Source organism: Anomaloglossus baeobatrachus, chromosome 3, assembly GCF_048569485.1.
Source record: "Anomaloglossus baeobatrachus isolate aAnoBae1 chromosome 3, aAnoBae1.hap1, whole genome shotgun sequence".
Lineage (NCBI taxonomy): Eukaryota > Metazoa > Chordata > Amphibia > Anura > Aromobatidae > Anomaloglossus > Anomaloglossus baeobatrachus.
In genome coordinates this window covers 675,405,544-675,419,333 of record NC_134355.1, presented here as the reverse complement: position 1 = coordinate 675,419,333, position 13,790 = coordinate 675,405,544, and the positions used below count along the sequence as shown (strand labels likewise).

The following is a 13,790-nucleotide window of genomic DNA, read 5'->3' as shown; positions in this document are numbered from 1 at the left end:
CTCCATCCGCCATACTCCGCACTCCCCTATCGTGCTCCATCCCCGATGCTGCGCACCCCCCTATCATGCTCCATCCCCGATGCTGCGCACCCCCCCATCGTGCTCCATCCCCCATGCTGCACCAGCATCAGCCTCTCTGCCCCCAGCATCAGCCTCTCTCCTCCCAGCATCAGCCCCTCTCCTCCCAGCATCAGCCCCTCTCCTCCCAGCATCAGCCCCTCTCCTCCCAGCATCAGCCCCTCTCCTCCCAGCATCAGCCCCTCTCCTCCCAGCATCAGCCCCTCTCCTCCCAGCATCAGCCCCTCTCCTCCCAGCATCAGCCCCTCTCCTCCCAGCATCAGCCCCTCTCCTCCCAGCATCAGCCCCTCTCCTCCCAGCATCAGCCCCTCTCCTCCCAGCATCAGCCCCTCTCCTCCCAGCATCAGCCCCTCTCCTCCCAGCATCAGCCCCTCTCCTCCCAGCATCAGCCCCTCTCCTCCCAGCATCAGCCTCTCTCCTCCCAGCATCAGCCTCTCTCCTCCCAGCATCAGCCTCTCTCCTCCCAGCATCAGCCTCTCTCCTCCCAGCATCAGCCTCTCTCCTCCCAGCATCAGCCTCTCTCCTCCCAGCATCAGCCTCTCTCCTCCCAGCATCAGCCTCTCTCCTCCCAGCATCAGCCTCTCTCCTCCCAGCATCAGCCTCTCTCCTCCCAGCATCAGCCTCTCTCCTCCCAGCATCAGCCTCTCCTCTCTGTCCCCAGCATCAGCCTCTCTCCTCCCAGCCTTCCCCAGCATCAGCCTCTCCTCCCAGCCTCCCCCCTCCTCCCACCCTCCCCCAGCATCAGCCTCCCTCTCCCAGCCTCCCCCAGCATCAGCCTCTCTTCTCTCAGCCTACCTCTCCCAGCCTCCCTCAGCATCAGCCTCCCTCTCCCAGCCTCCCCAAGCATCAGCCTCCACCAGCATCAGCCTCTCTCCTTCCAGCCTCCCCCAGCATCAGCCTCCGCCAGCATCAGCCTCTCTCCTTCCAGCCTCCTCCAGCATCAGCCTCCCTCTCCCAGCCTTCCCCAGGATCAGCCTCTCTCCTCCCAGCCTCCGTCCTCCCAGCCTTCCCCAGCATCAGCTTTCCCCTCCCAGCCTCCCTCAGCATCAGCCTTCCCCAGCATCAGCCTTTCTCCTCCCAGCCTCAGCCTCTCTCCTTCCAGCCTCCCCAGCATCAGCCTCTCTCCTTCCAGCCTCCCTCAGCATCAGCCTCCCCTTCTCAGCCTTCCCCAGGATCAGCCTCTCTCCTCCCAGCCTCCTTCCTCCCAGCCTCCCCCTCCCAGCCTCCCTCAGCATCAGCCTTCCCCTCCCAGTCTCCCCCAGCATCAGCCTCCCCAAGCATCAGCCTCTCTCCTTCCAGCCTCCCCCAGCATCAGCCTCCCCAAGCATCAGCCTCCACCAGCATCAGCCTCTCTCCTTCCAGCCTCCACCAGCATCAGCCTCTCTCCTTCCAGCCTCCCGTTCCCAGCCTTCCCCAGGATCAGCCTCTCTCCTCCCAGCCTCCTTCCTCCCAGCCTCCCCCTCCCAGCCTCCCTCAGCATCAGCCTTCCCCTCCCAGTCTCCCCCAGCATCAGCCTCCCCAAGCATCAGCCTCTCTCCTTCCAGCCTCCCCCAGCATCAGCCTCCCCAAGCATCAGCCTCCACCAGCATCAGCCTCCACCAGCATCAGCCTCCACCAGCATCAGCCTCTCTCCTTCCAGCCTCCCCCAGCATCAGCCTCCCCAAGCATCAGCCTCCACCAGCATCAGCCTCCCTCGTCCCAGCCTCCCCCAGCATCAGCCTCCCCCTCCCAGCCTCCCCCAGCATCAGCCTCTCTCCTCCCAGCATCAGCCTCTCTCATCCCAGCATCAGCCTCTCTCCTCCCAGCATCAGCCTCTCCTCTCTGTCCCCAGCATCAGCCTCTCTCCTCCCAGCCTTCCCCAGCATCAGCCTCTCTCCTCCCAGCCTTCCCCAGCATCAGCCTCTCTCCTCCCAGCCTCCCCCAGCATCAGCCTCTCTCCTTCCAGCCTCCCCCAGCATCAGCCTCCCTCTCCCAGCCTTCCCCAGGATCAGCCTCTCTCCTCCCAGCTTTCCCCAGCATCAGCCTCTCTCCTCCCAGCCTTCCCCAGCATCAGCTTTCCTCTCCCAGCCTCCCTCAGCATCAGCCTTCCCCAGCATCAGCCTCTCTCCTCCCAGCCTCAGCCTCTCTCCTTTCAGCCTCCCCCAGCATCAGCCTCTCTCCTTCCAGCCTCCCTCAGCATCAGCCTCCCCTTCCCAGCCTTCCCCAGGATCAGCCTCTCTGCTCCCAGCCTCCTTCCTCCCAGCCTCCCCCTCCCAGCCTCCTTCAGCATCAGCCTTCCCCTCCCAGTCTCCCCCAGCATCAGCCTCCCCCTCCCAGCCTTCCCCATGATCAGCCTCTCTGCTCCCAGCCTCCTCCAGCACGCCGTGCTCCTCTGCCGACACTCACACACCCGATCGCATCCACTCACACACACCCGATCGCATCCACTCACACACACCCGATCGCATCCACTCACACACACCCGATCGCATCCACTCACACACACCCGATCGCATCCACTCACACACACCCGATCGCATACACTCACACACACAGACACTGACGATATCGCACATACGCACTCACAACATCCGGAGATACCACATGCCTCTGGCCATGTGATCCTCCGTCAGGTCCTGGAAGGTCACAACAGCACAGTATCGAGGCCGAGAAGCAAGGGATATCGCCGGATGCTGTGAGTGTGTGGATGCGATGTGATGTGTGTGTGGATGCGATGTGAGGTGTGTGTGAGGTGTGTGTGAGGTGTGTGTGAGGTGTGTGTGAGGTGTGTGTGAGGTGTGTGTGAGGTGTGTGTGAGGTGTGTGTGAGGTGTGTGTGAGGTGTGTGTGAGGTGTGTGTGAGGTGTGTGTGAGGTGTGTGTGAGGTGTGTGTGAGGTGTGTGTGAGGTGTGTGTGAGGTGTGTGTGAGGTGTGTGTGAGGTGTGTGTGAGGTGTGTGTGAGGTGTGTGTGAGGTGTGTGTGAGGTGTGTGTGAGGTGTGTGTGAGGTGTGTGTGAGGTGTGTGTGAGGTGTGTGTGAGGTGTGTGTGAGGTGTGTGTGAGGTGTGTGTGAGGTGTGTGTGAGGTGTGTGTGAGGTGTGTGTGAGGTGTGTGTGAGGTGTGTGTGAGGTGTGTGTGAGGTGTGTGTGAGGTGTGTGTGAGGTGTGTGTGAGGTGTGTGTGAGGTGTGTGTGAGGTGTGTGTGAGGTGTGTGTGAGGTGTGTGTGAGAGTGAGTGTGATCTAATGTGTGTGTATGTTTGTGTGTGTGCTGTTATGTGTGTGCGTGTGGATCTTCCGCCGCAGCAAGACCTTGGGGGGAGTACAGTACTCACCTCCGTGACAGCCGTGTCAGTTCGGGAATGCGCGGGGGGAGGGAGGGGGCGGGGCCAGAGCTAGCGTGCATTGCGTGAGGGGGGCGGGGCGTGGCCGAATTGCCAATGCCTGCAGGGTGCCGGGGCAAGAGGCCAATCTGTGGGGGGGGGGCGGAGCCTGGGCGAGCGGCTGGCCAATCCGTGTGGGGGCGCAGCCTGGGCGAGCGGGCCAATCCGTGTGGGGGGGCGGGGCCATGGCGAGCCCAGCGGCCAATCAGCTTTGTGTCACCGTAAGGACACAATTTTGGAGCATGACAGACAGACAGATAGACAGACAGAATAAGGCAATTATATATATAGATATATATATTTTTTTTTTTTTTTTAACTCAAAAGAGGCAGAGAAGATAGGGAGCCAACATTTAGAGATACGCCTTGACATTGGCTGTTGGTCTAACATAAAAGTGGCCTTTTTTATATACAATCTCAATATTTGTATGTATTTTGTTAGAAGTAATGCATGTTCCTATTCCCATATTCATTGTTAACATACCTTAGCATTTCAGAGTTCAGCTGTGGTCTATTATTGATATAATACTTCTGGTATAGCAGATTTGTTCAGTAACTATATGGTGACATATCTTATTCGATAAATTTATGACGACCATTTAGAAGAATTATTTAGACAATGATTTTATTGTTGTGTTTTCTATGAAACGGATATATTTTATCTATACTTTTTTTTAATGGGGGGTAGCGAATACATTTGTCTTTATATGACCTAGACTGTTACAGGGGCCCGTACATCAGTCCAACATGCTGGTGGGGGTCCATAACCAAATTTGGCACCTGGGCCTATAAGATTCTTCTTATGTCACTGCTCACATTCATTTCAACTTGAATAAAGTGCACACATATAGGCAAATACATACGTACGATATAAAAAGAACATATGTCCCTTCAACATGGCCGTCTACACAACCCAACCAAGGGCCACTATCCGCCTGTAGGGGCGGGTAAACATTCAGGCTCACCTGTCTCGTAGACTGCGCGTTTTAGCTTGGATTATTCCCAGGTCCCACAAGGCCGGATTCTTACGAGGATCATTCGTTTTGTGCCCATAAACTTCAATGGCCAAGGCTCCTTCGGCTAAATATTCCAGGAAATCCTCCGTGATGCTAACAGAAAACTCCTGATGGAGAAGACAGACATGAAGTGATTGAGGACGAGTATTTTTCTGTATCTATAGAGGGCTGGGGTTCCTATGATGCCCATCACATGCGGGCGTGCTGCTGCGCAGGGAACAGTCTCCTCTCCTGGGCATTAGACCCCTCTCCATTTCTAATAATGGAATATTTATACCTCATGACTATAAATGTCCTCTAGCCTTACATGAAGCCTTGGTAATGGCATCGTGGGACATGTACAGTTCATTTCTTGGTGACCTCAATGCTCAGAAATCCAGGCAGATACTTCTCCATCATATGATCCCATCAGGAGGTGTCTCATGGGCCCCAAATTTATTCTGCAGCCGAACAACGACTCCCAACATCCAGCCAATGTCACTAAGAATGAGGAGTCCTGGAGGTGATGATCCGGCCCCACAGATCCCTGATCTCACATCATCCCGTCTGTCTGGGGTAAAGAGACAGAAGGATCCGCACAAGCCTCATACACAGAAGATCGGGGGTCAGGCCTCCAAGATATTGGGAACAACCTCTGGCCGAGATTCTCTATACCTGTGCACAAGTGATGAGAAGAAGAGATGGAGGAGACGGGCGGTCACCGAATACTGAGGACGGAGGAGACGGGCGGTCACCGAATACTGAGGACGGAGGAGACGGGCGGTCACCGAATACTGAGGACGGAGGAGACGGGCGGTCACCAAATACTGAGGACGGAGGAGACGGGCGGTCACCAAATACTGAGGACGGAGGAGACGGGCGGTCACCGAATACTGAGGACAGAGGAGACGGGCGGTCACCGAATACTGAGGACAGAGGAGACGGGCGGTCACCGAATACTGAGGACAGAGGAGACGGGCGGTCACCGAATACTGAGGACGGAGGCGACGGGCGGTCACCGAATACTGAGGACGGAGGCGACGGGCGGTCACCGAATACTGAGGACGGAGGAGACGGGCGGTCACCGAATACTGAGGACGGAGGAGACGGGCAGTCACCGAATACTGAAGACGGAGGAGACGGGCGGTCACCGAATACGGAGGACGGAGGAGACGGGCGGTCACCGAATACGGAGGACGGAGGAGACGGGCGGCCACCGAATACTGAGGACGGAGGCGACGGGCGGTCACCGAATACTGAGGACGGAGGAGACGGGCGGTCACCAAATACTGAGGACGGAGGAGACGGGCGGTCACCAAATACTGAGGACGGAGGAGACGGGCGGTCACCGAATACTGAGGACGGAGGAGACGGGCGGTCACCGAATACTGAGGACGGAGGAGACAGGCGGCCACCGAATACTGAGGACGGAGGCGACGGGCGGCCACCGAATACTGAGGACGGAGGCGACGGGCGGTCACCGAATACTGAGGACGGAGGAGGCGGGCGGTCACCGAATACTGAGGACGGAGGAGACGGGCGGTCACCGAATACTGAGGACGGAGGAGACGGGCGGTCACTGAATACTGAGGACGGAGGAGACGGGCGGTCACTGAATACTGAGGATGGAGGAGACGGGCGGTCACTGAATACTGAGGAGACGGGCGGTCACTGAATACTGAGGATGGAGGAGACGGGCGGTCACTGAATACCGAGGATGGAGGAGACGGGCGGTCACTGAATACTGAGGATGGAGGAGACGGGCGGTCACTGAATACTGAGGAGGGAGGAGACGGGCGGTCACTGAATACTGAGGACGGAGGAGATGGGCGGTCACTGAATACTGAGGAGACGGGCGGTCACTGAATACTGAGGATGGAGGAGACGGGCGGTCACTGAATACTGAGGATGGAGGAGACGGGCCGTCACTGAATACTGAGGATGGAGGAGACGGGCGGTCACTGAATACTGAGGAGGGAGGAGACGGGCGGTCACTGAATACTGAGGAGGGAGGAGACGGGCGGTCACTGAATACTGAGGACGGAGGAGACGGGCGGTCACTGAATACTGAGGAGGGAGGAGACGGGCGGTCACTGAATACTGAGGACGGAGGAGACGGGCAGTCACTGAATACGGAGGACGGAGGAGACGGGCGGTCACTGAATACTGAGGAGGGAGGAGACGGGCGGTCACTGAATACTGAGGGGATTTACATTTCTCTTTTCTTCATTCACTTTGCATTTTGCTACTTGACAAAAATCATATAGGAACACTTATTTTTGAGAACTTTCTTACTATTCAGCATTTTCTTCACACCTGCCTAAATCTTTTGCGCAGTACTGTAATTCCCAGACCTATCGGATGCAGGCAGACATATTACACAGCCGAGCGCCAAAGGACAAGCCCTGTAAATAAATTATATTGACGCATACGATTTACATATTTTACAAAAACAAAAATTGGTGTACTTACTTTACAATGATCAAAGACGACCATGCACTGTGGCTCCTTGCTGATCGGAGAGGAGGTGTTGGGGTCCACCTCAGGGGCCACCATGATTGGCTCCATTTGATCGTAGAAAGTGTAATGGCAGAACACAAAGTTGGTGAGATGCTGAGGCAAACCTGTGGCCTGGATGACTTTAACCTGAAAAGATACAGAAGAACACGAGAAGTGATTCCACCACCCGTAACGTATTGTCCTACGGTGGTCACAGTGGACATCTCCATGAAGCCAAGAGCCAACGTCAATGGAGAGTACCAAGCTATAAAGACAACATCTAAGAGGACCTCCTGTCACAGTAATCGGCAACGACATAGCCCTACAGAGAGAAGACTCGGGAGAGGATTACTTCTTCAATAGTTCTCAACATAAAGAGGTCACCTCTGAAAAATAAATAGGCCATCAAATCCGGGCCGGCCGCCAACGGAACAATCATGAGTCGATCTCTAAAAAATTAGGAAGCAGAATTGCTGCTGTGGGAGATCATTTTGGAAGCTGTCAAGGTCAGTCAAAAAAGATATTAGAAGGAGAGGAAAAGGGACATCAATGCAGAGTGTCTGTATGGGAGGAGGTGGCAATGTATTATATATAGTGATGGGTGGACTTGCATTTACCTGGGATCAAGGATGGGGGGGGGGGGGGGGGGGGGGGGTTGTCTACCCAGATTAAAAAAAAAAAAAAAAAAAAAAAAAAGAATTTTGTTTACTTACCGTAAATTCTTTTTCTTATAGTTCCGTATTGGGAGACCCAGACATTGGGTGTATAGCTTCTGCCTCCGGAGGACACACAAAGTACTACACTAAAAAGTGTAGCTCCTCCCTCTGAGCCTATACACCCCCTGGAGAACCAGATCTAGCCAGTTTAGTGCAAAAGCTGAAGGAGAATAGCCACCCACAAGTAAAAACAGAGCAAGAACCGGAACAACCGGAGCCTCTGTCTACGACAACAGCCGGTGATGACACGCGGAACAAGAAACTGCCAACAGGCAACAGGGAGGGTGCTGGGTCTCCCAATACGGAACTATAAGAAAAAGAATTTACGGTAAGTAAACAAAATTCTCTTTTTCTTTATCGTTCCTATGGGAGACCCAGACATTGGGACGTCTCAAAGCAGTCCATAGGTGGGAATAAACAGAAAAACTGAGAAGTAGGCAGAGCCTAACTTCACAAATGGGCGACAGCCGCCTGAAGGATGCGTCTGCCCAAGCTCGCATCTGCCGAAGCATGAGCATGTACTTGGTAGTGCTTTGAAAAGGTATGCAGGCTAGTCCAAGTGGCAGCCTGACAGACTTGCTGAGCCGTAGCCTGGTGCCTGAAAGCCCAAGAGGCACCGACAGCTCTGGTCGAGTGTGCCTTGATCCCCGGCGGGGGAGGCACCTGAGAACACTGGTAGGCATCCGAAATGGTCAACCTAATCCAACGGGCTAAGGTCGGCTTAGAAGCAGAGAGGCCCTTACGCGGACCTGTGGTTAGCACAAAAAGAGAGGTGCACCGCCTAAGAGCAGCGGTGCGAGACACAAGGATCCGGAGCGCCCGCACCAGATCCAGAGTATGCAACGCTCTTTCAAAGCGATGAACAGGAGCCGGACAAAAGGAAGGCAGGGTAATGTCCTGGTTAAGGTGGAAAGGAGAAACCACCTTAGGGAGAAAGTCCGGAGTCGGACGGAGAACCACCTTGTCTTGATGAAAAAACAAAAAAGGTGACTCCGAAGAGAGCGCAGCCAAATCAGAGACTCTCCTGAGGGAAGTTATGGCCACTAGAAAGACCACTTTCTGTGAAAGACGAAACAAAGAAACCTCCCTAAGAGGCTCAAAGGGGGGTTTCTGCAAGGCCGTGAGGACCAAATTGAGGTCCCATGGATCCAAGGGCCGCCGGTAAGGCGGAATGATGTGAGACGCGCCCTGCATGAAGGTGCGGACCTGAGCCAGCCGGGCGATACGCCGCTGGAACAGCACTGACAGAGCCGAGACTTGTCCCTTGAGAGAATTGAGGGACAGTCCTAGCTGCAGACCGGACTGTAGAAAGGACAGAAGGGTCGGCAAGGAAAAAGGCCAAGGAGCATGGCCGGAAGAACGACACCAGGACAGGAAAATTTTCCAAGTCCTGTGATAGATTTTGGCCGAGGAAGACTTCCGGGCCCAAGTCATAGTGGAAATGACTTCAGGAGGAATACCAGAAGCCGTCAAGATCCAGGACTCAAGAGCCACGCCGTCAATCTGAGAGCCGCAGAATTCTGGCGGAAAAACGGATCTTGTGAGAGAAGGTCTGGACGGTCCGGAAGATGCCACGGCACCTCTACGGACAGATGGAGCAGGTCTGGGTACCAAGCTCGCCTGGGCCAGTCCGGAGCAATGAGGATGACCCGACGGCCCTCCATTCTGATCTTGCGCAGGACTCTGGGCAAGAGAGCTAGAGGGGGAAACACGTAGGACAGACGAAACTGGGACCAGTCTTGAACCAGAGCGTCCGCTGCAAAGGCCTGAGGATCGTGGGAGCGAGCCACGTAAAATCGGAACCTTGTTGTTGTGACGGGATGCCATTAGGTCCACGTCCGGAGTGCCCCACTTGCGGCAGATTGACTGAAACACTGCCGGATGCAGGGACCACTTGCCACTGTCCACGGTTTGACGGCTGAGATAATCTGCCTCCCAGTTTTCCACGCCTGGGATGTGGACTGCGGATATGGTGGACTTTGAGTCCTCCGTCCATTGAAGGATACATTGTACCTCCAACATTGTCAGGTGGCTGCGTGTCCCGCCTTGGTGATTGATGTAGGCAACCGCTGTCGCGTTGTCTGACTAGACTCGGATGTGCTTGCCCGCCAATAGGTGGTGAAAAGCTAGGAGAGCCAGGAGCACGGCTCTGGTTTCCAGCACATTGATCGAGAGGGCTGACTCGGACGGAGTCCAAGTGCCCTGTGCTCGGTGGTGGAGACATACCGCTCCCCAGCCGGATAGACTGGCATCCGTGGTGAGGACCACCCAGGACGGAGCCAGGAAGGAGCGTCCCTGAGACAGAGAGAGGGGCCGAAGCCACCACTGAAGAGAGCTCCTGGTCTGTGGCGACAGAGCCACTAACCTGTGCAAGGAGGAAGGCCGCTTGTCCCAACAGCGGAGAATGTCCAGCTGCAGAGGACGCAGATGGAACTGGGCAAAGGGAACAGCCTCCATTGACGCCACCATCTGACCCAGCACCTGCATCAGGTGCCTGATGGAATAACGGCGTGGCCTCAGCAGAGAGCGCACCGCCAGTTGGAGGGACTGCTGTTTGATCAAGGGCAACTTCACAAGTGCCGGCAGAGTCTCGAACTGCATCCCTAGGTACGTGAGCCTCTGGGTCGGAGTCAGAGTGGATTTGGGCAGATTGACCAGCCACCCGAATTGGGCTAGAGTGGCGAGAGTGAGCGAGACACTCCGCTGACAGTCTGCGCTGGATGAAGCCTTGACCAGAAGGTCGTCCAGATAAGGAAGCACTGCTAACCCCTGGAGGTGCAGGACCGCAATCACTGCCGCCATGACCTTGGTGAATACCCGAGGGGCCGTGGCTAACCCGAAGGGGAGAGCCACGAATTGGAAATGTTCCTTTCCGATTGCAAAACGTAGCCAACGCTGGTGAGAAACTGCAATTGGCACATGCAGATAGGCATCTCTGATGTCGATGGATGCCAGGAAATCCCCTTGGGTCATTGAGGCAATGACTGACCGCAGAGACTCCATGCGAAAATGCCGCACCTGAACATGCTTGTTGAGAAGCTTGAGATCCAGGATGGGCCGGAAAGAACCGTCCTTTTTGGGGACTAGGAAGAGATTTGAGTAGAAACCTCTGAACCGTTCCCGGGCGGGAACCGGTACAATTACTCTGTTGGCCTGCAAGGATGCCACGGCCTGAGAGAAGGCGGCGGCCTTGGAACAGGGGGGAGCTGACAGAAAAAATCTGTTTGGCGGGCTGGAAGAGAATTCTATCCTGTAGCCGTGGGAGATGACATCCCGCACCCACTGATCGGAGACGTGTTGAAACCACGCGTCGCCAAAGTGGGAGAGCCTGCCACCGACTAAGGACGTTGCTGGCGCGGACAGATAGTCAAGAGGAGGCTGCCTTAGTGGCAGCAGCTCCTGCGGTCTTCTGTGGACGCGCCTTTGTGCGCCAGTTGGATTTTTTGTCCTTGGCTGAGTTAGTGGACGAGGCCGAGGGCTTAGAGGACGACCAGTTGGAGGAACGAAAGGAACGAAACCTCGACTGGTTCCTACCCTGGACAGGTTTCCTGGTTTTGGTTTGTGGCATGGAAGTACTCTTCCCGCCAGTAGCTTCCTTAATAATTTCATCCAGTTGTTCACCGAATAGCCTGGACCCAGCAAAAGGGAGCCCAGCGAGGTACTTCTTAGAAGAAGCATCTGCCTTCCACTCTCGAAGCCACAAGATCCTGCGGATAGCGAGGGAATTAGCCGAAGCCACCGCAGTGCGGTGAGAAGCCTCCAGCATGGCAGACATGGCATAGGATGAAAAAGCTGAAGCTTGGGAAGTCAAGGAAACCATTTCGGGCATAGATTCCCTGGCGAGGGAATGCATCTCCTCTAGAGAAGCAGAGATGGCTTTGAGAGCCCACACTGCTGCAAAAGATGGGGAGAACGAGGCCCCTGCTGCCTCATACAGATTTGGCCAGAAGGTCAACCTGGCTGTCAGTGGAATCCTTAAGAGAGGTGCCATCAGCCACTGATACAACGGTCCGGGCTGAGAGTCTAGACACCGGGGGGTCTACCTTTGGTGAATGAGCCCACTCCTTGACCACCTCAGGTTGAAAGGGAAAACGGTCATCAGAACCACGCTTTGGGAAGCGTTTGTCAGGACAGGCCCTGGGCTTGGTCACAGCGGCCTGAAAACTGGAGTGGTTAAAGAACACACTATTTGTCCTCTTAGGCAAGGTAAACTGGTGCTTTTCTGCCAGAGAGGGTTGCTCCTCTGATACTGGCGGATTGAGGTCCAGTACAAAATTAATGGACGCAATCAAATCACTAACATCTGAGTCACTTTCGGACAGATCAATGGGGCACATGGAGGTAGCCTCTGAGCCCCCTGTAAAGGCATCCTCCTCGTCCCGCGAGTCAGCTTCTGAAACAGAGCCGCGGGACGAGGAAGGGGAGGGAGCCCTACGTCTCCTCTTAGGAGGACGGGGTCTGGGACCAGATGAAGAATCCTCTGTGAGCTCCGCTGAGAGAGCACTAGCAGCAGAGGCGCCCTGAGAAGGGGGCTGATGCATGGTCAGCAAAGTCCGGGACAGCTGTCCCATGGAGTCGGCAAAAGACTGGGAGATTGACCTAGAGAAGGATTCTACCCAAGCCGGGGGTTCAGCCACAGGAGCTGGAAAGACCACTGTGGGTGCGATTCCAGGCTGAGGCATTGTCAGGTTAGAGCAGGCAACACAATGTGGATAGGTGCTCGGTTCAGGCAGCACGAGCTTACATGCAGTGCATATTGAGTACAGCCTTGCAGCCTTGCTCCTCGTGTGAGACATGCTGCTGAAGTGGGGGCTCTGCCAGAGTGACCCCCAGAGAGTATATACAGAGGCCCACAACCAGAGGTTGTGGCTTACCAGACCGCTGGAGCGGTGTTGTGTGCCCTCCAGATCCCAAAGCCCGGACCCCCAAGCACCTCAGCAGGGATGCTGCAGCCAGTGCTGATCGCAGAGAAAACGCTGATAAAATAGCGCCGGAGCAAGGAGAGGGGGCGGGACCAACTCTGAGAGCGGGATCTGGAGGGCCAAAGAGACTTACAGGGGAGGAGACATGTACCCAGTGAGGAGTGTCTCTCCCCTGTGTAGAACGGCCGCTGGGCGGAGCCGCACTGTCCCTCTGCATGAATGACATGCGAGGGCAGTGAAACCGAAAGTAGGCCTCCGGCGAAGCCGGGGCCTAAATTTGAGCGGTGCGGCCGGCGCGCAGGCACCATCGGCGCGGTTCTCAGGCGACAGCCAGAGAACCGGCCGGAAATGTCAGAAAACTCACTCAGCACACTCTCCCACCATAATAAAGTACAGGGACCCCCAGAATATAAACGTCTCAGGTACTTAGCTTGCTGAGACGCAGGGTTCCAGGTCCCTGGGGATGAGTGCTACGTCCAGCAGGATCCTGAAGGGCTGCGGATGGAGACCGGTCTCCTGCAAAGCATGGAGAACCGTGCTGGCTCCCACTTCAAGCCAGAGCCCGAGGGATGGTGAAGGAGCGTGGCATGTAAGGCTCCAGCCTTGGAATCAACCTTAACAGCACCGCCGACACAGTGGGGTGAGAAGGGACATGCCGGGGGTCCAGACTTGGACCCGCTTTTCTTCAAACTCTTTCCAAAAATGAAAAATCAGATGAGAATGCATGTGTGGATGTATGCCTCCTGAACACAAAGCAATGAACTGGCTAGATCTGGTTCTCCAGAAGGTGTATAGGCTCAGAGGGAGGAGCTACACTTTTTAGTGTAGTACTTTGTGTGTCCTCCGGAGGCAGAAGCTATACACCCAATGTCTGGGTCTCCCATAGGAACGATAAAGAAAATTCTGGTTCGGCATGTGGTCAGCCCCAATTTTCATACCCAGCCATGATAAAGCCTGACAGCTGGGAGCTGGTATTCTCAGGCTGGGGAGACCCATGCTTATTGGGCCCCCCCCAAGCTTAAAAATAGAAGCCTGCAGCCGCCCAGGATTGCCACATTCATTAGATGTGACATTCCCAGAACTTTACTCAGCTCTTCCAGATTGCCTTGGTGCGGTGGCAATTGGGGTAATAGGGGGTGACTAACAGCTGCCACCAAGCTCTAGATTAGTAATGGGAGGAGTCTATGAGACCCCCCCCCACTCCTAATCTGTAAGTGAAAAGAAA

At 55.4% G+C, this 13,790-nt stretch overlaps 1 protein-coding gene across 3 annotated transcripts in view; it reads right to left on the bottom strand.

Annotated features, from left to right (window-relative positions):
• The window catches only part of KIF13B (kinesin family member 13B), a 253,808-nt gene that overhangs the window by 104,418 nt on the left and 135,600 nt on the right, over nucleotides 1–13,790 (bottom strand). For all 3 annotated transcript variants that reach the window (XM_075341260.1, XM_075341261.1, XM_075341262.1), the window contains exons 22-23: nucleotides 6,901–7,074; nucleotides 4,399–4,556 (exon numbers count right to left, since the gene is read on the bottom strand). In XM_075341260.1, the coding sequence (XP_075197375.1) occupies nucleotides 4,399–4,556; nucleotides 6,901–7,074 (332 nt within the window). The remainder of the gene's footprint in view (nucleotides 1–4,398; nucleotides 4,557–6,900; nucleotides 7,075–13,790) is intronic.